The sequence below is a fragment of the Accipiter gentilis genome, chromosome 8, assembly GCF_929443795.1.
Source record: "Accipiter gentilis chromosome 8, bAccGen1.1, whole genome shotgun sequence".
NCBI lineage: Eukaryota > Metazoa > Chordata > Aves > Accipitriformes > Accipitridae > Astur > Astur gentilis.
In genome coordinates this window covers 4,999,505-5,024,865 of record NC_064887.1, presented here as the reverse complement: position 1 = coordinate 5,024,865, position 25,361 = coordinate 4,999,505, and the positions used below count along the sequence as shown (strand labels likewise).

Genomic DNA, 25,361 nt, shown 5'->3' with positions numbered 1-25,361 from the left:
CATAAATCAGGGTAAGAACCCCTGGCTCATACTAAGCAGACTTTAACCAGCACAGCCAGAACAACGTAGCCAGGAATATTATGCTAGGCCTATATTTGGCATGTAGCCTTAGGCTCCATAAGATCAAACTGCACATTTACTGGATCTTGCAATACGTGTAGGCAGCAGTGAGGGACACCAGAGACACTCAGTCAGTTCTCTTTACAGATCTGCCAACAATTGCCAACCCCAGCAATAAAGTTATCACAGGCAGAACATTCAAATCCATCTTTCATTTGACTTATTTAAGAGTCCATTCTGCTTATCCCAATTCCTGTCTCAGCAGCCCTTGCTGCTTCTAGCAGAGACACCTACAGCACAAGAAGACTGGGCGAGGGCACAGGAAACGAAGAATTGTAGCCGACTTTTATGCAACGTTTTCTTACAGCTAATGTGACAGTAAACACATGACAAACCCCGATTTTGTGGTGGAACCACAAATTTGAGACTGAACTTTTTTTGAGAATAAATAACCACCACATCAAGATCTGGGCATCAGCTCCTTAGTGATGATGGGCAGCAAACAAACAATAACCAGTTTACACGTAAGAGAAAGCAGTTAAGAAATAACTACATCAAGAACAGATAACTGTATCTTAGTCAAGTATGCATAAAGAGGTACATCCAACCTCTGCAGATACACATCAAAAAGTGACAAACCGTACAAATGTAACCATCACACAAAGCCTATCACTTCAGGTTGCTATGAGGACTCTGGTTTTAGACACACAGATATTATGCAGTGGGCCATAAAAAGCTAAAGAATGATTCAGAACGCCAGTTATAGCCCCAGATGTTTTCAATGATCTTTTGTGAAGCTTTGCTAAAAGTATGTCCAAAACCTTTAGAAAGTCCACCTATGCAGGTATTATAGAAAAGCTTAACTAGGATTTATGAGGTGCTTCAAGTGATCTAGAAATGCAATTATTAATATCAGTCCTTACCGTGGGTGACTAAACCACACTCTGCAATATGGATTGGAAACCTAAAGAAGCCGCAGTGTACTGCTGACAGAAAAGTCTTATCCTGCTACTTCTATTACCAACCTCACTTTGTGATCATCCTGCTCCCCCTCCAAAAGCTCACAAGATCTGGAAAAACAATTATTTTCAGCAGTAAGAATTTTGATGGCAGTAAAATAGCTTACAACAGACTATTATATTGGAAATAGTTTTTCAACCAGGGGTATTGAGATACTAACGACCACACTGAAAAAAAACCCAGCTGTGGCAGCCTACATAATATAAGGAAAAAAGCATCAAGCTTGCAGGATTGTTCTCTTTTAATGACTACAAACAGAATTCAAGAACAAAGAGCATTCTAACAGCTGTTTGCTTTGCTTTCCTGGCACTTACGTATTTCAAGTTTAAAAAAAAAAAAAAAAAAAAAAAAAAAAAAAAGAGTAAACATGACAAACCAGAAGTTGTAAGGAGCTATTTTCATTACAGGACTGCCTTGAACGCACATCCCCTACTTATCAAATCTCTCAACGCTCCCACTACAGTCAATGCATTAAGAGGTTTAGTGAAATTTGTTCTATATATTTAGTCTTCCAACAGGAAGCTGTGAAGCACAGCATGCAACATTGGTGGTGGAAATGCAGATGCATTTTTACTAATCTATCTTACCTTTTTTCAGTTTAGCCACTATTCTCTCTCATATGACACGCATCTTTCAAGTACCGAATTCCTTCAACAACACTTCTAGATCTATTTTTCCTGTGACATACTTAAGTTACACAACTTAGTGTAATTTAAAAAAAGAAGAAAAGTTTCTACAGATCATCAGAACTTGCAGCCATAGGATTTTCCTATGGGATATATTTTGAAATTATAACTATTATGATTAATAATCTATTAATACATTATAGTTTATATATATTAACACATATATTACATATTTTTATATATATAATATATACACATAACTTAAAATGATTGTATGTTCTTTAATTTAAAAAGTGCAATTTTTACTATGACTTCCCAAACCTTTGGAAAGAACAATTTTGTAATTTTTCTGTTCAAAAAATGAAAAAAGAAAATACTTTAACAATATAAACAGATGTAACATATAGTATTCAGCAAGAATTTAAGGAAAAAGTGCCCTCCAAGAGGCAGATGAGCACAAGGCATTTTCCGTGTTGGACACGAGAAGCAGAAAGAAGAAACCCCTCCCAAAGCACTCGAGAAAAATATTAGGGATAATTCAAGGTGTAAAGTAAAACCTGAAATTTTCAACATCCCATTTTGGACTTTTGAACTATAGGGTTTTAGTGTAGAGGCCTAACTCTTGTGTTTGTGTGTGTACTTTATATGCATACGTGCATGTATGCGTATGTAAGTTTTTTAAGGAGACAGGTATGTTTCATTAGACTGGTGTAGTTGGAAAAAGTACATAAGCCCTTTGTTGGTCTAATATAAGCTATTACCTTTCACTTGAAACCTTTTCTCTCATATCACCATGATCATAGTTACAAGGCTATTTACATACAAATTTTAAAAAATCTCCCTTGGTGAACTTAAAAATCGCAGCTCCAGCATTCCAATGCAATACTTAAGTCACTTAAAACAGGCAGTAGAAATATGAAATTTGTGTAGTTTCATACTTCATCTTGAATGCTATGAAAACTCTTCTATGTTCTCCTTAGTCCTAACGGACACAAGCATCAAGCTGCATGTCAACCAGGAGCCCTGGATAACAAAACAAGCTTTGACACTGGAGCGAGAGAGAGGCAGCGGCATTGGGTCTTGGTGTTGCAGTATAAACTATAAGGTCCACAGGGAAATCTAAATGGTGTTTACCTTCAGGTGACAACGTCCAAATGCTTCAACACATCACTGAACGTCTGTTACAAAAATTCCTGTCACTAAGAATAAAAATGGATGGATGAATAATGGTCAGGCTGGACCTTCTGCCTCTTGCCAGTAGTATTGAGCAGAGATTTAAAAACAGCTTGTAAGCAATATGCAGCCAATCTAGATTTAGAATCATCAACATTACAGATACATCAACTTACCGCTGAATAGAGATAAGGTAGGCACTTGTTGGTGTTTCTCAAAGGACCCTGGTTCATCAGCTGAAGTTAGTAAAACAATTACTTGTTTCACAATCTTTTTTTCCAACTATATTCACTGACAGCACTGAATAGGTTATTTTCTCCTTTTTAAAAGCTTGCATTCTGATTTAATTGAAGAACTATGATAAAGTCTGCTCCTCTCCATATATAAAAAAGAATGTTTCAAAATATAATACACTGTAAAAGATTTTGAACGTCCCCTTCATGTGAAACCCTACCATACACAAACCAGATTTTTGTTTTAATACAAATGAGTAACAAAAAAACTAATAGCAAATACATCTTAACAGATAAAGGAACAGGATTTCCCTTCTTTATTTTCATTCGCTGCCACCTCTTTCTACATCTTCCTGTAAGATCGACATTTCAATATTTCCATCAACTGCAAAGCAAGGATAACTCAAACATGTGCAAATAAAGATTAATATGCTGGCTATACTGGTTAGCCCATCATGAAAGGCAGAGCTTCACCTATATTGTGCATATTGGTCTCCACAGTATAAAATGTGTGGCTTCAGGGGGATTGGAGGGAGGGAGGAATGCTCAGCATTAGATGCCAGTTTCCTGAAGAGAAGTCACCTTTTAGGAAAAGGTACAGCTGCAAAAGCTGTGCAGTCAAGAAACCTTGTTGTATTTGTCTACTACGTAATATATTTCCACACCAGCAATCACTTCTATCCAAACAGATATATCCAAATCAAATGACGTTGCAGTAAAACTGCCGTCTGATGAGGCACCCTGATAATTTAAAAAAAGACAACAGCCATTCCTGCAAAGCATTCTGGTGCTACAAACTATGGTTCTTATACAGTGTTTCTTTCAGAAGAAAGAATTCCTTGAAAATTATTTAACTCCTTTTTTAAATTGAACTTTGTGCAACCTTTTCAGGTTGCTTTGAAGAAAAATGTTGAATCAATCTGTATTCTAAAATGCCTTAGAAAGAGGAAAAATCCCAGCAGTAAATCCACCTAATTAAGTGGAGGTGTATCAAGCCCATAGGCTATTACCACATCTCAGCTTAATATTTTTAAACATACTATATGTGGAACAGGCGGTAAGCTCTCCTCATTATTTCTCAAATGAAGCTGAATAGATCTAACCCAAATTACAGCAAGATAAACCAGACAACTTAAATGATGAAAATTGTACTTTTTCCTCTGCTTTAGGGACGCTTCTGGCTCATCTGTCCTCTGATCAAGGTGAGCCTGATAAAGCTGAAAATTACACTGTGTGACTGGATTGTACGAGATTATGTTTCCCCTGAGAAGTGATTTATTTTAGTAACTCTTGATGAATAAGAAACTTTCTGCTCCGACACGCTGCTCTTCTTGTGTGGGCATGGTTCCTTATTGCTTTGAGTGAGAGATCACATAAAAGAAACATAGAATGTGAGTGGCTACATCTTCTTTATGGTTCAAAGACAAATTTGCCTTGTAAGACAGACCTTCAGGGACCACAAGTTTCATAAAAAGTGAAAATTATTATCATTAGTTTGTAGGTTTAACTGCAAAAGTTACTGGCATATCTTCCACTTTTTGAGTGTGAGGAAAATCCAGTTTTGGTTTTGAGAGATCTCGCTTTGTAGAATTTGGGGTTTCTTGATCTTTAGACGATTCCAGGAGATGTTGCATGCTAAGTTTGAAAATGAGGCGAGGATCTGGTCCAGAAAGAGATGGGCAATTGCAGCTCTCTCTTATTTTAAGAGCCTGTGAATACATAGGAAAACAAATCAAGCTCATTTTAAATAGGAAAAACAAAAAAAAGGTTTCAGTCAGTGATTTGGCTTTCCGGTAAGGTCTGCATTTGCACATAAAGCTTAGTGAGAATACTACTGAGTCTGAGTTGTTACTGAACAACTTTTCAACAGAAACCAAGAATTCCTCAGAAGAAATGTAGCAATATGGTAAAACAATGGGAAAAAATGAAAAATGAAGAATGAAAATCATTTTCTCACAGACAGTCTCTCAAAGAATGGATACTCTAAAAGGTACAGCATAAATAGGTAGGAAGTTCTCCAACTGTTTTATGTGATACTTGTCCGCATCAGTACCTTTTACCTTTTAATTTACATTCACACGTAAATTAAAATGACTGCATCAAGAAAAAAAGGGCTGTGAATAATTTACTTCTTCAGACATGTTCTGTTATTGAAGTAACTATATATAGATGTCTGACTCAAAAAAGAGGGAAAGATCCCCAATAACGTAATGGACGTTTAACTGACACAGAGATCCAGATGGTTGACAAGTATGGTTAAGGTCCAGTTACACAAGTGATCTCATCTCCAAGAAGCATTTGAATACACAGCTTCCAAGTATTCTGAGAAAATAATGTCTCTAGAACGTAAAAATTTATCTGGATAAAAAGATTAGCACTAAAAGACCAAACTTCAAGTTACTTCTGCTCACTGAGTAAATGCCATTGCTTCCATTCTACAAATTAGAAAGTAGAGTCCCAAAGGAGCCAAAGCATTCCCAGAGAATCAAAATACATTAGTGTAAGCACACTCCCCCCAGACCATCCTGTCTTGTGAGCAATCTGAGAAAGGTATGACAATGGATCAATCTCGTGTCTCACAGGCACTCTGGAGAAATTGATACAAAACTGTATAAAGTCAGCTGTTTTAAAGGATGCTTAAGTTGGCATTCATTTGAACAAAGCTGAACATACCTTAATTAGTCCATACAAACAGGCAGCTCATTTTAGAGCTAACAACGGATACCATACAACTAAGTTGTACACAGACCTACTAGTATGCATGAATTCTCCTATAAACCATTTAAACTTACCAAGAAAAGTAAGATCCTATGTATCATAGAATGGTTTGGGTTGGAAGGGACCTTAAAGATCATCTAGTTCCAACCCCCCGCCATGGGCAGGGACACCTTCCACTAGACCAGGTTGCTTAAAGCCCCATCCAACCTGGCCTTGAACACCTCCAGGGATGGGGCATCCACAACCTCTCTAGACAACCTGCTCCAGTGCCTCACCACCCTCACAATGAAGAATTTTTTCTTAATATTTAATCTAAATCTTCCCTCTTTCACTTTAAAACCATTACCCCTCGTCCTATCGCTACACTGCCTGATAAAGAGTCCCTTCCCATCTTTCCTGTAGGCCCGGTCTCCCCAGAGCCTTCTCTTTTCCAGGCTGAACAACCCCAACTCTCCCAGCTTGTCCTCTTAGGAGAGGTGCTCCAGCTCCCTGATCACCTTTGTGGCCTCCTCTGGACCCACACAAGCAGGTCCACGTCTTTCTTATGCTGGGGGCCCCAGAGCTGAGCACAGTACTGCAGGTGGGGCCTCATGAGAGCAGAGTAGAGGGCGAGAATCACCTCCCTCGACCTGCTAGCCACACTTCTTTTGATGCTGCCTAGCATTCGATTGGCTCTCTGGGCTGCGAGCACACATGCTGGCTCATATTCAGTTTTTCATCCACTAATAACCCCAACTCCTTCTCCACAGGGCTGCTCTCAATCCACTCATCGCCCAGCTTGTATTCGCACTTGGGATTGCCTTGACCCATGTGCAGGACCTTGTACTTGGCCTTGTTGAACTTCATGAGGTTTGCACAGGCCCACCTCTCAAGCCTGTCAAGGTCCCTCTGGATGGCATCCCTTCCCTCCAGCCTGTCGACCGCACCACACAGCTTGGTGTCATTGGCAGACTTACTGAGGGTGCACTCAATCCCACTGTCCATGTCACTAACAAAGAAGTTAAACAGTGCCGGTCCCAATACCAACCCCTGAGGAACACCACTTGTCACTGGTCTGCACTCAGGACATCAAGCCATTGACTGCAACCATCCAGCCAATTCCTTATCCACCAAGTGGTCCACCTATCAAATCCATGTGTCTCCCATTTAGAGATAAGACTTTGCTAACATATAGGAAAATATTAGAATGTAGAATTTTAGAGGGTTCTACACCTCCGCTGAGAACTAATTTTTCAAGATTTGCAAAATGAAACACCAAGAAAACACCAAGTCAAAAACTAGCCTGGTATTTAGCATTAATCAATGGCCACTGTGGTACGGTCACATTTATGCAATATTATCTGTATCTTGGCCTCAATTAACAACATAAAACTATGGGCAGATTAACAGCCAGCTTTATTTTTAATCCTTTTGTGGGAAAACATGTTCAAATGTGTATTTTATTCCACTTCACTTCATAACCATGGATACTTGAAAAGTAATGGCCAGACCTGTCCTGATTTGTAGCCAGGTGCCTCCTGACCAGTACTAGGGACTGTTAGAGGAAAGCATGTGTTCATTCTTTTGTTCTAGATAGATTAAAGGAGGAAGAAAGTAACAGTTTTCATAGCAGACCTAGCAGTGCACTTAAACAGAGCAGAGATTTTTAATCTACTTTATATACACTAGATTTGGTTGAAATATCAAATCAAATATTCCAGTACACCTACACATAAGTATTTGCCCATCATTTTGAAACAATTTGGTATTCTTCCACAGGAGACACTGGAAACATCTTACTACAGCACATTTTAAAATAGAAGAGCAGAGCTTCTTAACTCATTTCTTTGTATAAGGAGGTACCAAAACATATTTCTCCCTAACTTTACTACAGTGAACTGATAAAGAGTTTCCTGTAAATGGCTAGAAACAAATAGAATTTAAATTTAACAACTGGTTTTGGAAAAGGACACATTCCAGGAATGTAGTAAGAGTCTCTCCAGCTGTTTCTTGCTGAAATGTAACATTCAAATTACTGGATACACAAGTCTGGATTAGGCATGCAATTATTCCTCTTGTTTAATTTTTAAAAAATATGAATAAAGCTTTCAGTATTTGTTTTTCTACAGCATGATCGTCCATGTAGTCACCAAATGTAACTGTACCACTGAACACTCTTCTGCTTCAGTGACCAATTAATTTCTAAACTGACATTTATGAAAAACCAAGAGTTTTCTCTTGTTCTCTTCCAGAACATAAGCTGCTGCAAGACTGCATTAATGTCAAGCAGCATTATTCAAGGCAAATGGAAATATAAAGATTTAGGCTGTATCCTGGAAAGGGCAACGTAATCCTCTTTTAAACTAATTTGCAATTTTATATCTCTGGTTTTCGTGGCTGTATAGTGCCTGGCCTATTTCCATGGTTTCACTTATCCAAAATACTAAAGTCACAACAGCAAAGGTAAAAAACAATACTTCAGAGTTAACATTTTTACCATGTGGATGTCTGTGTTCTTGCTAGACACAAAGCTGTCCAAGGGGGTAGAAGGCATCTATTCCACACCATCAGCTCACATGCCATTAAAAAGACTACAGTTATGAGAATGGAAAGCTGTGTTGACACGTCATCTCACTGTTAAAGACAACTATGACTACACACTCTAGTGATAGTAGCCTTTGTATGCATGTTTGTAACTGCCATGCAACATTCAACCCTAGTGAGAAAGTGTTCTATCCCTGGCTCAGCTGACTTCCGCTATTTTGTTTTGTGCCTGTAGCTCTGTCACGTCATTAAGATGCCAGTAAAATGCTGAGGAGCTTACAGTATAATTTTTCCTGAAAGATAAAACAGCCCAACGTGGTCAGCCGTACTGTCTTTCCAAAATCACTAGCGACTTCAAATCCAGTAATTTAATATTGCTCAAGTAACTTGGTTTTTGACAGTTTGGGTAAGAGGACAAGTAAAAGCATTCTTAATGAAGCACATGCATATTGATATTATAATAAAAGTATGTTTCATTGACTGTTTTTACTGAAGAGTGTTCTCAATAAAGAAGACGGACAGAACTGAGACACAGTTAACTAGTCAGAGTGAGTACATAGGTTCACGGGGGAACTGAGAGGACTTTAATGCTGTTCTTTTCAGGTTAACCTTAAGAGAGAAGTACTGCTGTTCAGAATAAAGACCACCTGCATGCTTACTGGTTCAGGAGATCTCAAATAAAATATCAAAATGATTGCTTGTAAGTAACAAAGGTGAAGCTGTTTTTTTTATCAATACAATTGCAGTCACCTCCTGCAATGTGCTGGAGTGGGGGCGGGGGGGAAGGTGTAAGAATTAGGGAGGTCCACCTCATCCTATTGCTTTCATATAAAGCCTACCAGCAGAGACAAATACAGAAACAAGTAATTTTTAGCTCTCAGTATTAATACTTCACCACTGTCACAGATACCCGGCTAACTGCTGCATCTCAACCCCTTAAAGTCTTTTGGAGTGCATCCTACCTCTCAGGCTGTCAGCTCGCTCAGTACAAAAGCCACATCATTCTCTTGTCCGCAAACCAGGCCAAGGTTTATAGTCTCTTGTGTATTATCTGTGATTACCTTGGCAGGTACCTGACTTATGCTCTGACTTTGCAATCCGACTAAAACTAAGAAATAGCACAAGGATGTAGGGAAAAAAAGAAGAAAAAAAAATTTGAAAAAATAAGAAACGCTTAGTTGCAAAGTGAATTACAATTAGCAGGCATGGCAAGACAACAGGTTCTACAAATGAAGTAGTAGTAAAAACATGATCAAAAGAATGGATAGATTTTTTACTTGATGGAGAAGAAAAGCAACTTGTATACAATGCTAATACTTAAATCTTTCATTGGACACAGAAAGGAAAAATTGTGACAGAATATTTAACAACTTTATGGGGAGGATAGAAACACAAGTCAGTATTTTTTACTCTTATTTTTCTTTAAGTTTTCACATTGATAGTGCTTAATTAATATATTCTAACACTGGAACTATCTGAAGTAATCTTCACATCACAAGCAAAGAGCAAATACACCAACCTATTTTTGAAAAGGAAGCAAAATAAATGCATCTTCAATATCCAAAAGGCAGCAGACTGAGGAATAAGCAATAACTACCCAAACAAAAACAAAAATAAGAAAAAGCTAATGTGGATTTGACAAGAACAGGTCTTGCCAAAGTAAATTAATTAACTGGTTTTTTTTAAAAGTTAATAGACCTAGCAAACAGAAGAGAAGCGGTAGAGGTGACATATCCCAACTTAGTATTGCTCTCAAAATTATCTCAACATGGCATTTCCACAAGAAAGAGTGGGAAACTGGAGTTACAGTGAATCAAAAATTGGAATCTGAGCCAACAACATGATGCCAAAAAAGCAAATGTCACATCAAGATGAATTTTTGTGTCACAGGCATGGCTCAGTAGATAACCTTCTGCTTTATTCAGTATAGCTGAGACTTCAGCTAATGTACAGTGCTCTATTTGAGCAGCATACTAGGAAAAAGGTAGACAAACTGTAGCAAGTCAGAGAACATTAAAATAAAAGGTTCAGAGATTAACTAGAAGATCCTATAGCTTCTCTCTGGCACTATACTTCGACGATTTTTCTCTGCAGAGCAATGGTAAGCATCTTTCCTGCTTCTTTTTCTGAAAATAAAATGCACAGGCTTTCATCAGGCATCTCACTACCATCCACGTAGGAATTATAGGTTTCAGTTTCCTGTTTAACAGTATATCCTGCTTTCCTAGTTTACAATCCAAATCTCTCCCAGTCTGAGAGGGAAATCCCTTAAAAACATGGTAAATAATTTTAATTTCCTTTATTTCCTTTCCAGGACAGCACCACTTTGTAAATACTTATAGCTCTCTTATTTACAAATTCCTCAGCTTGGCTGTAGCTTCCAACTTGTTTGGAAAACCAGATGCAAGATCTTTAAAACTAATTTGATTTGCTCCCTCTCTTTTAATTATGTGAAAAGAGAATCCCTGTGATATTCCTGCTTTAATTTATATTTCCTGAGAATGTTAAGTGACCTCATGGAGGCATGCCATTTCATTACCTGAAGAAAAATTCTCACTTTGTACGAATGCATCTTATTGTGAACTTGCTTAGAAGTCTGTAGAGAAACATCTGTGTGGCCTGTGAAGTCGAAAAATTTGTCCCTATTTCCCCCAGCTACAGTAGCTGGTCTAATAATAGATATTGTATTGTCCTGAAAACCATTTCAGCTTCAAAACCATCAGCATATGAAACACAACAACGCTCATGATGGATCTGATACTGAGTCATAAGAAGTACAGTTTCTTCACAGAGAGATATTAGAGAGATAAAAAGGCCCTTTTTTGAAATCTGGCTTCTTCCCCTTGGCTCTGAAGATCTAATGTACATTAATATATGGCAAACGTACTGCTCTAAAAGGCTTTAGGTATGTGTACAATGAAACAAAAAGGTGCTCATATTGAACAACAACAAAGCCCTGGTATTCCCTTTAAATGCCTGAGATCCAGCTTCGAGAAGGCAGCTCTCAGGTGAAGGGGGGTCATTGCTTCAGACAAAAAGCAACACCTCTACATAACTTCTTTCATTTTTATTCCACTTCTGTAGTATCAACCTCATTTATCTAGCAAACTTCTGTTAAAACCAGGAAGCCTTCAGCCCCTGTTTTCTCATCCTACTCCAAAGAACATTTAAGGTAAAAGGCAAATGAAAACATCTCCTCAATTATCTTTTGGAAGAAAATTTCCTAGTCTCCACCGCTCTTGGAAGTGAGAGTGGCTATGAAAAGATGAAGGTTGCTCTACCTGCTAAACTACAAGAGGTAAGATGGAAATAACATGACTGCCAGTTCTACACAGTTGCTCAGTTATTTAACTTATTTGTTGAGTCCTGGGGTAGAATACAAGAATTAGGTTATTTCATTACCATTTTATAAGCCAGTCAATAACCATATGAAGATAAAGGATCCTGAACCCTTTACGTTCAATCTACCTAAAACTGAGGGTTCTGCAACAAGTATCATTTTCCATTCAGCTGCTCTAATGTGTTAGAAAATCCATCAAAATAGTCTCACAACCTGTTTTTGCAAAGCACAAAATTTGTGTATATTAATTTAAAATATTCAGTCTAGCCAGTCTCCAGCCTTCTACCCCTAATGTTGACTTTGATTTATGCCATCATTTATAATATTTACTGCATTCATTCTCACCAATGGATTCATGAAAAATCTTTTTTTCTTCTTTGAAATCAGAAAACACCTCAACATTTTAGTGCTCCTTCTGCCAATAAATCTTCAACTGTGTTTACAGTTTGGAATTGAGAAAGACTTAAAGTGACTGAGAGCTTTTTTTTAAAAAAGAAAAAAAGAAAAAAAAAAAGAGGAGGAAGAAGAAATTACCAGTTGGTTATAAGAAAGGGAATTTCCAAACACAGTTTAGCTTGCTGAAAAACACTGCTGTTGTGAAGGGCTTTAACATTATATTTTTAAAAAGAAAAAACCAGGCAAAACCAATCCATGTTATTTTTCTGCAGTTAAAAACCCCACTATTTAAAGAAATAGTAAACAAACTAAGATTACTAAACTTGGAACAGTTCTCTGTCCTTAAGCTACCAGCGAGTAGCACATCAAATTAAGAGAATCCCCAAGTAGCTATCTACTTGGTGTTCCTCTGAGAGGAAATCTGAAAGAAAGAACAGAGAAAAGATTGCAGATTGATGGGCAATTGTGTGAATTAGCTCAAGTTCCTTGGAGTGGGGTAAAATTTGCTCCCTAATGTGATGGAACAGAGATGTGAAGAAAAAAGCAGGCTGCAAAATCTACAGAGACCTATCATAACTAGGGCTATTAAGAAATCTTCTACTGAGGATCTGACATGCTTCTGAAGCAGTTATTCAAGGTGTATGCAATCCCACATCAGTGAGACAGACAGGATAGGATGGAGCATTCTCTATGTGACAGCCTAGGGCTAGCTATCAAAGCAAGAGAAGTCAAGACAGTTTAGGGATCCAACTTAAAAACTGGCTTCCAAAATGGCAAAAAAGAGAAAAGAATGGATGAGACATGTGACACTGTCACATCTATACCAGGAAGGCCATTCAAAAGCAAAAATACTACACTTCGATCAGAAATCAGAAAGCAAAAAACCCTAGAATATAATTACATTTTACCTGTGCTATCTTAATTTTTCCCCATTTAATAAAACCTTTAAGGTTGAGAGCTTTGTAACAGAAAATTTCTGTAAGGATAGAGAAAGATAAGCATGACGCTAAAAGAGTAGATTGTGAATCAATACCAAAGTAGCTCATGAATCAATAGCAAACTAATTCTAGCAACCTTCCTAAGAGAAAAAGACATACTTCCTTCAACTCTGCTCACCTCTGGGATAAGCCGGTCTAAGTGCTCAGCTCTGTTTTCATGAGAAGGGTGTGTGGAGAGCCACTCTGGTAACTTGGGCTGCCCTTGAATGGTTTCTGCTAATTCCATTTGCTGCCAAAATACACTGCTTGCTCGTACATCCACACAAGCCTGAAAACAGAAAGAAAATGTATACACCACTATATTTTTTAAGTAATACAATACACATTCTGATGGATATTGAATTACAAAAGACTTCTTAAGTTTTAAATTTCCAAAGCCTATTTAGATGGTCCATAGAAACTCATGGAACACTAACTTTAAGAATGGCAATTGTATATCACCAACAGACTCCTTTATATTTGCATTTAAGTGGAGGGGAAAAAAAGAATAAGATTTCTTACCTTAACTTTCATTTTTTAAGAGAAAAAGAGACGAGTACTGAGAAGGTAAAAAAATTACTTTTTTTTACCCCAAAAATACAGAAAGGGTGCTTTATCCTTTGAATTTATTTCTTAAAATTATTATTATAAAAAGATTATCTGCAGAAGCAGACAAATGCTGAGATACCACTTTGCTTGTTTCTTTCTGGTATGGCCCTACATCTTTAGTATTACAAAGCAGTAAGCACCCACACAGCAATTATGTTTTTTCATGGATTGTATTATTCCCTTAGATGACTTTAAAGTACAGATGCAGTTTCAATCCCAGAATCAGTTAATTTTAAAAACTCTTCCTTGAAGAAATATTAAAAATTGTTAAGAAAAGGAAATATTCCTTATGAAATATTAACACTAGATGGTGCTGCTCTCATAGTTATCTAATACTTACCTAGCTCTATTGCACTTAGCTAGAAATGAAAAGAGTGGTTTAGTTTCTTTAATTTAGGATTAAAATCCACATGGACAAAAAAATAAGTGACCAAAAAAACCCAAATTATAAAAAAATGCTGAGTAGTTTCTGACCAGATTTTTGTCTTACTTTAGCAAAGCCACTGTATTTAGGCTATATCTGTAAATACTAGAAAAATATTGATATACTTCGTAATTATCAGCAATCAGAGAAAATAAAATCACAAGATGAAAATGTTCTTAAATTTTACTGAATTGTTATGAGAACAGATATTATAGTTCAGAATATTTTAGGTTCACTACAATATAGTAAAGAGTTCCTCAGAACTTCTCACAGTAGATGGAAACTAAGTGAAACAAAAATCTAAAGGGTAATTTATATCTTCACACACAATTAGATATATCCTACTTACAGAAGCTTGCTATTTGGCACTTTCCTCTTTATAAATGAGTAGCTTTTTTTTCTAATAGTAATAAACTACATAGAAAGTATACTGTGCAGTTAATAATGCACAACTTTACAAACTTCAATTTTATTACATACAATTTAGCCAGAATAACTTTGTCTTTCTCTGCAAACTGTTTTATTTCTCACTACTGCATCAAACTACATTTCTTTAAAAATTTGGGAAACCTGCTGTCCCCCTCTCCCCCCCACCTCTGTATGAAGTGTGAAACTCCCTCTGATTATAATGGAAACTGAAAAATTGCTAATAAAACAAACAAGTTGTAGTTACCTTTGCTGCAAACTGAAGTCCCACTTTATCAGCTTCAGCCTCCAATGTTCTGCTGTACGGTCTATCAAATATAAACTGCAAAGAAGCACATCAAAGCTCTATTTCTTGGTTTTGAATGTGTACAAAGCTAGAGCATTGTAGCTGCTTTTCTAATCTGATAAGAAACAGTTTTTATCTATCATGTTCACTTTGCATGTGATCAGTATTAATTTTCTTAATGTAATCTTTAATTCCATTACATAAAATTCATTGATCCTGTATTCAGTGGAAATTAATTCATATTATACATATTTTCATGGCCCCTCTGATCAGTCAGTCTCACAGCATTTTGCAGCAACTAAAGGGTCAATGCCAACTTTAAACTAGAATTTTTTCACTTCACTCTCTTACTGGCATTAAGATTTTTCTTGTAGCAGCTATATGTAAAAAATTCCAGCGGTTCCCTTAAACTTTTATGACAACTGTCTTTAAACCTGGTATGATCTATTTTGTATGGTAAACAGGTCACAGTATGAAATGCAGCTGTAAACACTTTCATGCAGAAATCACTCCTTTGGCAGGATTATCCCCCACCACAAGTTACGAATTGCCCTTGAGAAATCAAACCAAAAGACGTAAATCCTCTCCCATTTTTCTAGGGTATGACATTGTATTAACATACACTAAGAGACAGTGGTAGTTTTCTCAAATGGTTATTTAGTCATATATTCCAAGATCTTCTGGTATATGTATTTCATGTAGATTTGGGCAGCCTTGCCCTAGTATATCAGGTGATAGTAAATGCAAATCAGGACTTGGTTAAAACAGCCTGCTCCTGCAGAGATAAGAAACATGTCACAACATTCTGGTTTAGGCATCCATTAGAAAATATCAGCTGAAGAATGGGGATGTGCAAGAATAGTGAGGAGAAAAAGGTTTTATCAGCTCTTTATCTGGTTATAAGAACATGTCCTCCTTTAAGTTCCAACAACAACAAAAAAACAAACCACAAAACAGTTAGAAATTAAGAGCACCAAAGAAGTGGTCCAATCCTTTGAGTACAAAAAGGTCTCTATAAATTTTTGCATCTTTCTAAAGTAGTACCGATAGTTTTTCTTTACTAAATCAAAAATAAAAGCCAATCAAAGCTGATCCTCTACAGGTTTTTTAAAGCCAAATACACTGGTTTGTAAGTAAGCATAAATGAGGTCACTTTCTAAATTCTTAGTTTCCTTACAGACCTTAAACACTGCAACTATAAATATATTTTTAAAATTCTCCTATGATAAAGTCATTACTTGAAGTGGAATATATATTTCTATTGCCTTGAAAAGTGCTCTGGGTCTACTGGAGTGCATATATTCACTAAACAGCAAAGATATCTCTGGCTAGTCTGTCAAGTTCCTGAAGCACTATTTCCCAGTTAGTCAGATAAACTATTTGTTTAATTATTAAAAATTCTCAGACAGGGAAATGAAACTGGTAACAGGCAATACAACTACCCAAAGCACTAACTGGAACAGAGGCTTACACAAGCACACAGTTTTCTATTTCTTCAGTTACAACCACTTGTGGTTTTCTTCTCTGGGAGGTTTACAACAATTTTAAATAAGAAGGGGTAGCATCCATCTCAAAAAAGACTTGCAGAAGTTTAAGAACTTGGAAACTGATGGTCTGAGTGCATGTGTCTTAATAGACCATCTAGAAAGAGAGAGCTGGGACAGCAAGAAGATGCTAATAAAAAGATCAGCATTTAAATTCTTACCCCTTAAATAGTTTTTTTGCATTTACAGTTAAGCACTAAGGTATGACTATTTACCTGTATGTCTGTCCCAATACTGCCAGCAAAAATACGGCCATATACAATCCCTAGTTCAGGACCTACCCATGCTGCAGACTGCAGAAGCAGGCATGACATCTGAAGAAACTATCACCCTATAATTGCTGTTACTTCCTTTACTTTCCTCTATGTATCTGCTACTGGCCAGTCACAGACAAGATACGAGCCTAAACAGGCTCTGATGTGATTCCATACAGCAATTCTTACGCTAGACATAGCTTATGACCAAGTAGGACTCCAGATTTGTTATTTTCTGATCATTACCAAAGTTTTATTAACATATAAGAAACTTAAATGTGTCCTCTGCAGTTCTGGAGAATTCTATGTGTTTCTTCTTCAGATCTAAAATTAAAACTATAAAAGATAATCTAAATCTCTTGAGAAAACTTGGGCTCTCTTTCACAGCATGCTTCTAGCCAATGAAGTCCTGACAGTGGTCACATAAAAGGGTCTTGAGGCATCTAACATACAGTACTACTCATCTGCTACTGAGAAATGAATTTATTTTAAAAAAAATCTTTTGTGAATGTGCTGGAATGAAAAATTAGATCTTCAAACTCTGATCAAAAAATCCTTGTCAGAAATTGGAGATAATAAAGAAGACAGATTTGACAGAGCTGTCTGCATGTTAAAGAAAAGGAAGTTCCAGGTAAGTTGACGATCCAAAATCACCAGTTTCCACATGAAACACAAATCTGATGGTGTGAGGTGGACAAGAAAGGGAATATGAAGTACTATATCTGTACATACTAGTGGTCAGGACATGAGTAAAATTCAGTCATGCTTTGTGCTATTCCAAGAATAATTCCTAGGCTTTAGCTCCCATCCAAAATAAATGCTGCTGTAAAAACAAAGCCAACATGTTTCAGTTCAGCAATATATGACTAAAGAACAACCATGAATGAATCTCTTAAGAGAACTTAACAATTTCTCAAGGCAAGCAAACCCACTAGCTTTGGAGAAAAACACAGAACCAGAGCTAACATGCCAAAAGGCCTACAAAGAGTCACTGGAAACTACTTATAGTCAATAATAAAAAATAAGCAATAGTCAGTAGTTAAAAAAGTCAAGCCTCTGAGGACATAAAAGAAAAACAAATACTGAAATGGAAGCAAGTACTGCAATGTGGCTTAAATAACCCCTTCATAGAGTGGGATGCTAAAACTTTAAAAAGTAAAATACGGGTATGGAAGAAGAGGAAAAGACACATCCTGTGAAAATGTACATAAACAGAATAGGCAAACGTTGAATGGAGGAAACAAATAGACACTGTGCTCCTGAGTGACCAACAGAAACAAAAATTTCTGTTCAGCACCTTTTGTATATGGCATGAAAGCTTCGCAAGTACTAATCACTTATTTATTCTGCATTACATATGGATATGTTTAATGTTACTGAAGATGAGTTTGATCAGAGTTTTAAACCAGGACATTATTGTACAGTAACTCATATATGATAGATCTTTGCTATAGCACACTAGGACTATGAGCTTAAACGCAGATTCCATTTGCAATCTAAAGCACAACTCCAATCCACGATGCCAAAATACCAGTTGCAGTTAGCCTAGAAGAGGAGAAAAGATGCTGACAGGGAGTTAAATCTTGCTGTCTAAATTATGAGCAGTCTCAGGATTGATTCACACTTTGTTTTTTCCAAATTCAGCTCTTCAAAATGCTGGCTAGCATTCATCAATGTATTGGTTTCTTAGCTACTTGTACAAATATCCAAGCTCTTTAGAGATAATTTATGTTCAGAATCCACACATCTACCCATTAGCATAAGAACTACCAAAACAGATTGGTTATGTTTAATTTCATGTTTTTGAGGAACTGGGGGAAATCTCAGGAAAAGCATCAAGAGAAGTCAAAGAAACCAAAGAACTCTTTCACTTAAATTCAGGTTCAAGTTTTATGATGTAAGCAAAATTTCTTTTTAAAAAAAAACAACACTTTTTTAAAAAAGAAATGGATCAGTAACTGTCCAGAGGCAGAAAGTAAATCAGACTGCTGAAGAAAACTGGCACCACAAAGCCTCTGAATTTTACTTTATTGGAATATATGCTGTCTGAAAAGATTATTTCAGTAAGTTTTATTATAGCATGGTTTATACTTCAAAAGAGTGTTTAGATTCTCAATTTTCTCATCTTGGAAACCATTCTTATCACTAACAATGTATTTAAAGAATTCCATATATTTTACTTGGTTTAGAAACAATTTAACAACTATTCAAAATAAAAACATGGCATTTCAACCTATACAACTTTAAAGGGTGAGCTACATTTCAAAAGACAATCATCTAACTTAATTGGCAAGCAGGTACTCAGAGCCTGCCCAGCTAAATCCAGTCATTTAGGGAGATCTAACGTTCTTCAAGATGACAAATGAAAATATGTATCTCACATAAAGCAGATTTATAAAAACATATTTAATTCAAAAACATACTCAAATATTAATTTTTGCTTATAATATTTCTCCTCTTGCCTTCTTCCCCAAACATACTATTTAGTGCTACTATCTCCCCAAGATTAAAAATGTTTTCCATGGAACTCAGGAAGGATAATACAAAATGTTAGTCTTACCTCTTGCAACTTGCTCTGAATCCACTGGCCAACAACTGCCAAACTATCACGGGGACAGATGGCCCAAATCATAGTGAGAAAGATGAGTGATAGAAAATCCAAGAAGTGAACCAGGCTGGCTTTCTCTGCCTGCAAACAGAAATTGTCCCGTTTTCATTTCTTACTGTCTGACGTTTCTTTATAACATACAGAATTTGGAACACTTTAAAAAAATCACCGATTTTTTTTTCTATGCAGCCATAGGAACAGGGCAAGCACAAGCCCCCCTGCTTGCACAAAATAATCCAGTTGGATCCTAGGTTTTTTCAGTCTAGAATCCACACTAATTGCATAAATATGGTTGGAACAAACACTGATCAGGAATCTCCCAATTCAAGAGATTCAAAACTTGAGATAAGACGACGGCAGCATACAGACAGAGTTCTTTAGTCAAAAGGCCATGGAACACCTCAGTTGGAATGAAAAAAATCTATTAAAAGTCCTAGAATACTGTTCTTTACATTCATTTCAGAAGAGACAGACATCATTTAGACAGAACACTAATGGGATAAAGAGGACACTAGTTCATAATTTATTTTTTATTTTCTATTACATTCCTTTAATTTCAGAAACTGAGAGATCCTGAATAAAAGCAATTGAAATTCCTCTATTTTTCAGAGCTCTATTTGACATGCAACAAATTGATCTGAGCACTTACAAGCCAGATCATACAATACTTTTCTCTATGCCAGCTGGGTGACACAGGTTCCACACAAACAACTTCTTTTTATTATTAGAAAAAGATTTTTTATAAGTTTAACAAGTTAGTTGGCTCAACTGAGCCCAAGAAACTAAGATGTGAACTGTTGTTCATCCAAAATCATACAAGATACTGTAAAGCAATTCTCTTGTATTTCCACTGCCTTTAAAATGTATTTACCCATTTCCAGATTAGTTTTGCAATTTCAGCAAAATCTTTATGTCTACAAGCTTCTCATTATGTCTTCTCAAACTGATGGATAAGTAACGAATACAATTTTTTGAAATTACATGCACAGAAAGAAATCAATTTGGAGGCAAAGAAGCGCTTTCTAGCAAATCACCTCAATCTAGAACAGTATGAGCCATATTTCTATACCATCCTCTTTTTCCATAGTTGTACCTACAAAGCACAACAAAATTATTACATCCATTCTGTTCAAATGGCAAAGAACTACCAGTTTCAACACATGCATGTCAGGATATGGAAAAATTAAATCTGTGAAAGCAATCATCTGTAAATGCAGAATCAAGCTCCGGGCATTCTAGAATTTGGCATTCTAAAACTGTGTGCTATTATAATAAAAATATAATGTATTTTAAAATAATTTGTTAAAGTATACCCATTTCTGTAGATATTAACACATGTAGGAGTAACAAACTGAGTTGCTGAGTGCCTCTAGTTCCTTATGTCTGCACTACAGGAAGAGAGGCATCTGCAGACCTAGTTCTAAATGACTGTTAACAGCGAGCCATAATCCATCTGTACAGCTATGAAAAAAGCACTGGCAGACTTTGTGCTAACACTGACTACTACAGGACTTCTGACAGTTATTAAGTACTACATGAATAATAAGGATATATTGTAGCAGAATACTCTCATTTCAAACTCAATTTTTCATTAATTAGAAAGAGTCACACTGAAACTTTGGTTGGTAGTGATAGGAAAAATCTTAATTAAAGTAATTAGAATTAATTTAAGAATTTTAGACAGCTTTCTTTAAATACTTACTGCATGTTCCAGCACAGCATGAGCTATTTCATGTCCCAAAATGAAAGACAGCTGATGAATATCAGAAACTGCATTTAGCAATCCAGTGAAAACAAACACTTGACCATTCTGTAAACAAAAAGAGAGTGAAAATTAAGTAGAAGACACATAATCAAAATGCTGTTTCAATATTACTAATAATTTTTGTATTGGGTTCAACTTACTGGAAGCACAAAAGCATTTACACCTGGTTCATCTACCACATGGATAGCCCACTTGAGCTCCGAGACCTGTGGGATGTCCTTATTGCTTTCAGATAAATGACCAACAACTCTCTCCACAACCTGATAGCGTGCATCTGTCTCAGGTAACATTTTACTTTTGAATTCCTCCATCCACTGAAAAAAAAATTCATTGATTGCCATGCAGAACAAAGACACAGTAAATGACTAATTGGTAAACTAATTTAGTGGCTACATACAACTTAGTTAAATCAAAGTTTTAATACATTTTTCTTTCATATAGCCAAAGCCAATATATTAGAGTTCAGGCTTTCAGACCCACAGGTTAAGGATTAGTAAACTTAAAAGAAAGTAAACTGACCACAGATCAAAAAAGATAGTATAAACTTGGTCCCACAGCCCCCTGTATCCAGCGTTTTCCTAATACACAGTTAAGTTTGGCATCACAATTTGGCAAGCTTTTCTATACCTTCCTGAATTTCCATCTGAATTTATAATTTTTCTGTATCTGTATACTTCTGTTGTAATTTGTAAGGTGGACAAATTTATACAAAAGATGTAATTTGAATATATCTTGTACTTCTGTTCTTATCTTACATTCACTGTCAGACAGGAATACAGTGACATTTACATATGGATTATCAAATTTCACTGGCTTTAGAACAGAAAGTCACAGACAGTTACAGAAATTAGTGCAATGGACAGTTTAAAAGAAAGCAGTTAAATAAAAATGAGCTGATCCAATGAAAAAAAAAAGTAGAATTGAATACAGATACAGAGTATTACCTTACAAAGTGACAGCTTAGAAGAGAGGACCTTAAACAAGTGCCAAAGAATGTTCAAATCAGCACAGAAAATGAGACAGATCTCAGCATATACCTATTAGCTATGCTTTTATTGCTTCTACCAGATTTCTGTATTTCCCATTATATTACAATAACATAGTTAGAAATGTTTGCTTCGTACATGTAATGTGCTCTTTAACTATCATGTGCCCCTCAGTGGTTTGCTGATGGAAAGGGAACTCTTAAAAATTATGGGGACAAGAGGAGAGGGCAACTGACAGGGGTGCTCTGCAGGGTTCTGAGCATGAAGTTCAAAACTTATCAAAGGCAAACAAACCTTGTGGTGTCCATCTCATTAATTGGACTACCTCATCACTAAAAAAAAGCATTAAGTTTTAGAGTAGTTTGAATTTTTCTTTAAAATCTTACCATATCATATTCCATCTGTGACAGCTCTCTAAAATGCTCTTTTCCAAACACCAACAGTCGAGCACGCCCAGTGATGGGTGTCTCCTCCAAGTGAGTACAATAAAATACAACAAATAAAACTCCTAAGCTACTGACACCCAGGAGTATCTTCCATTTATTTTTTCTTGCACTTTCTTTAAGAAGTTCCCGTTTATTAGGAGGAAGTGCCTTCCACCAATTTCTTATGCTCCTGTAAAATACAAGCAGTGTTAACTTAGGACATAGTCAAAAAGGAATTTGTTAGTGTTTCCCCTTGCTGTATTCTCTACTACAGCCTGATCTCATGTAAGAGCTTATGAAGGGTTATACTGTAATTGGCTTCACCACTCCATTCCTTCCCTCCCAGAGGACAAAGAACGCCCCTCACTGTCTTGGTTCATCTCCCTCTACCACATGTAAATGAGAACGAGAAGAGCAAGATACATCTAACACCTCTGATAATGGAAACGACTTCTCGTGGAGCAAACTGTCACTCTAGGCCCCAGTCTTACAAAAATTTGCACAGATATTAAAATAAAAACACTACAAATACACCTACCAGTTTCCACAAACACATCTTTGCATAATGGGGTCTTACATTGGGAGAGGAAGCAAGATAGTATTTTACCTGCCAAGAATGATAGCAAATAATTTCTGAGCTGGCTTAACAATAATCCAGAAAAGTGGAACTGGTGCAGCCTGAAATGGTGGTGATGTGCGAAAAGACCTGATGATCTGAACGTTCCAAGCAGAAAAACGACATGGGAGTTGCCCTACAGGACTGATGTGGAGGGACGTGATCTTCTCCCCCAGTGGCCAAGAAGACTGGAAGCAAAACCTTCCCAAACTGTAGTGTGCGTTCTTGTACACTTCTGTATTTGGGACATTCAAAAGACACCTCAGTCCTTTAACAATTAAGTTTCTATAGAAGTCAGGGCTTCCAGTCAAAGACCAGTTTCTAGTATTTCCACTCAAATCCAGCCTTTGGCATCTGTCTTGTGTACAACTGACTTGAGTTCGCCGATACCCTGTGTAGGACCTATAGAGATTATTGCACTTCCCCTGCTTGGTCAAAGAAGCCAAACGAAAGAACATACAGTTCCTGCCAGGCAACTTTAGACCACAGATGATATTCATAGCTTCTTTGGTTGGTTACCCTGAAACAAAGAAAAAAATAGCAAAGAGGTATTAAGAAAACCACCCAAACACAAAACTCTGAAACATTACTTCTTTTCACCTGAACAGATACCATGTATTTGCTTGCCAACAGTTGCATTGCACAAAAAAAAGTCACAGTTACAATGGCATCTTGGTGCAGTTTTAAGGTACCAATCTGCTTTCCACTGTGAAAAAAGTCGATGTCTTATACCACTGAGAATAGAACAAAGTATCTTTTTTTTTTTCTTTCGCTTTTATTACCACCATCAGAATGACTGCAGGTGTCCCTTGTGGAAGACGTGTGCATCATCACCTTTCCGTGCTGGGCTCCTTGCCACAGGTGCCCTTCACACATACTGAGGAAAACCAGGATCTATTGACCATTTTGCTAATACTTTGCTTTTGAACGCAGGGTGCCTATCTGCTGCACCCAGCCTAGAAAGAAAAAGACTCAACACAGCGAAACCAAGTGTCTCCCAGCCAGTATCCTCTCACTCCCGGGGCATAGAAACACCTTCCCGCCGGGCAGGCCCCTGCACCCGGCCACCCCCCACCCGAGGAACCCCGCGGCGGTCATTTTCACCCGCGGGCTCTAACAGCGGCCTCAGCTTCTCCCCCCCACCCCCCCCACCCACCCACCGCCGGCATCGCCGCTCCTCTCAGCGAGAGGAATCGCACCGCCGCTTCCACCCGCCTTTTCCTCGTCCTGCTGTCTGGCACCCCGAGCCGCCCTTAGCTGCTGACCTCGGCTGCCGGCCCTCAGCGCCCGGCATGCCGCACGCGAGCAACCCCCCGACTTCCCTGCTGGCGCGACTATCGTGATATTGGCAGACGTGAGGAGGCCGGGGGGGGGGGGGGGGGGAGACGTGTCACTCTGAGGCGCCCGCCCAGGGCGCGCGGAGGGGGGGAGGGGGGGGGCAGCTCTGGCCGCCGTCACTGGACGTCCTTGGGATCTGCTCCGGGAAAGACCTCCTCCGCCGGGCTCCCCTACTCACCACCCCAGGAGGCGGAGGAGGAGGGGTCAAACCGGGTCGACGCGGAGACGCTGTCGATGCCGGGCCGAAGGCGGAGGGCGGGAGGCGGGACGGGCCCGGCGCCGCCTCAGCAGCAGCCTCGGCTCCGCGCCCCGTCCCTCAGGCGGCGGCCTCCCGCCTCTCGCGCCCCTTCCCTCAGGCGGCGGCCTCTCGCGCCCCCTCGCCGCGGCCGTTGCGGAGGCTCCGCCCCCTCCCTCGCCTCGAGCCCCGGCGCGCGAGGCGAGGGAGGCGGCTGAGGCGCCCGCAGCCGCCATTTTGTGGCAGGAGGGGTGGCCGGGGGTCAGCGGGGGCGTGGAGAGGGGGTGTCCCTTCAGGAGGAGCAGAGCCATGTTGCTGCCGTCCTTTCTCCTGTGTTGCCTTTCCCCTGGCTTTACCCACGGTGTTGCTGTGAGGCCTGTGTGCTGCCCTGCCTCACCTCTCCTGACCTCACGGCTGGGGTTGACCTTGACTCCTGTGTCCCTGGGCCTCGCTGTTAAGGGGTCCCAAGCCAGACCTTAAGGCCCCTTCAGCTTTCAGAGCGCATGGGTGTTACGCCTTGGGCTTGCTTGCTGTTGGTTTTGGAGACCTGAAGTGTTGAAGTGCTACCAGCTACCAGAGGGCTGGTGACACTCCTGTGGGAGGGAGCAGTCGGCTCTACTGCGGCAGTGGTAGGTGAGGAGGTGGTGTTTGGCTTCTCCCAAGTCCAAGAAAACGGCAAGCTGCTAACCTAATATCTAATTTTGGCCGACTCATCTAGCTGACAGAAGTACATCATAAATGTTGTGATGTGAAAAACAGGTTATGTGCTGAATGAAAGG

At 38.3% G+C, this 25,361-nt stretch overlaps 1 protein-coding gene across 2 annotated transcripts; it reads right to left on the bottom strand.

Annotated features, from left to right (window-relative positions):
• Positions 1 to 3,398: 3,398 nt before the first annotated feature.
• On the bottom strand, positions 3,399 to 24,669 carry OMA1 (OMA1 zinc metallopeptidase). 2 transcript variants are annotated; one of them, XM_049807593.1, is made up of 9 exons: positions 24,526 to 24,669; positions 23,001 to 23,529; positions 22,355 to 22,583; positions 21,123 to 21,296; positions 20,920 to 21,027; positions 19,170 to 19,298; positions 14,773 to 14,847; positions 13,206 to 13,355; positions 3,399 to 4,821 (listed from the first exon to the last, which is right to left on the bottom strand). In XM_049807593.1, the coding sequence occupies exons 2-9, from the start codon at positions 23,507 to 23,509 to the stop codon at positions 4,603 to 4,605; spliced, it is 1,593 nt and encodes a 530-aa protein (XP_049663550.1). In that variant the 5' UTR covers positions 23,510 to 23,529; positions 24,526 to 24,669; the 3' UTR covers positions 3,399 to 4,602. The 2 variants fall into 2 exon arrangements, with proteins under 2 accessions (XP_049663550.1, XP_049663551.1); XM_049807594.1 differs by lacking the exon at positions 24,526 to 24,669 and adding an exon at positions 24,275 to 24,364.
• Between the last annotated feature and the right edge of the window lie 692 nt (positions 24,670 to 25,361).

Coding starts and splice junctions, on each gene's coding strand:
- OMA1 (XM_049807593.1), bottom strand. CDS start 23,509: ATGAATATCATCTGTGGTCTAAAGTTGCCTGGCAGGAACTGTATGTTC. Junction 22,584..23,000: donor TTTGCTATCATTCTTGGCAG/GTAAAATACTAT, acceptor TGTATTTTACAG/GAGCATAAGAAATTGGTGGA. Junction 4,822..13,205: donor TAGACCGGCTTATCCCAGAG/GTGAGCAGAGTT, acceptor ATGTATTCACAG/GCTCTTAAAATAAGAGAGAG.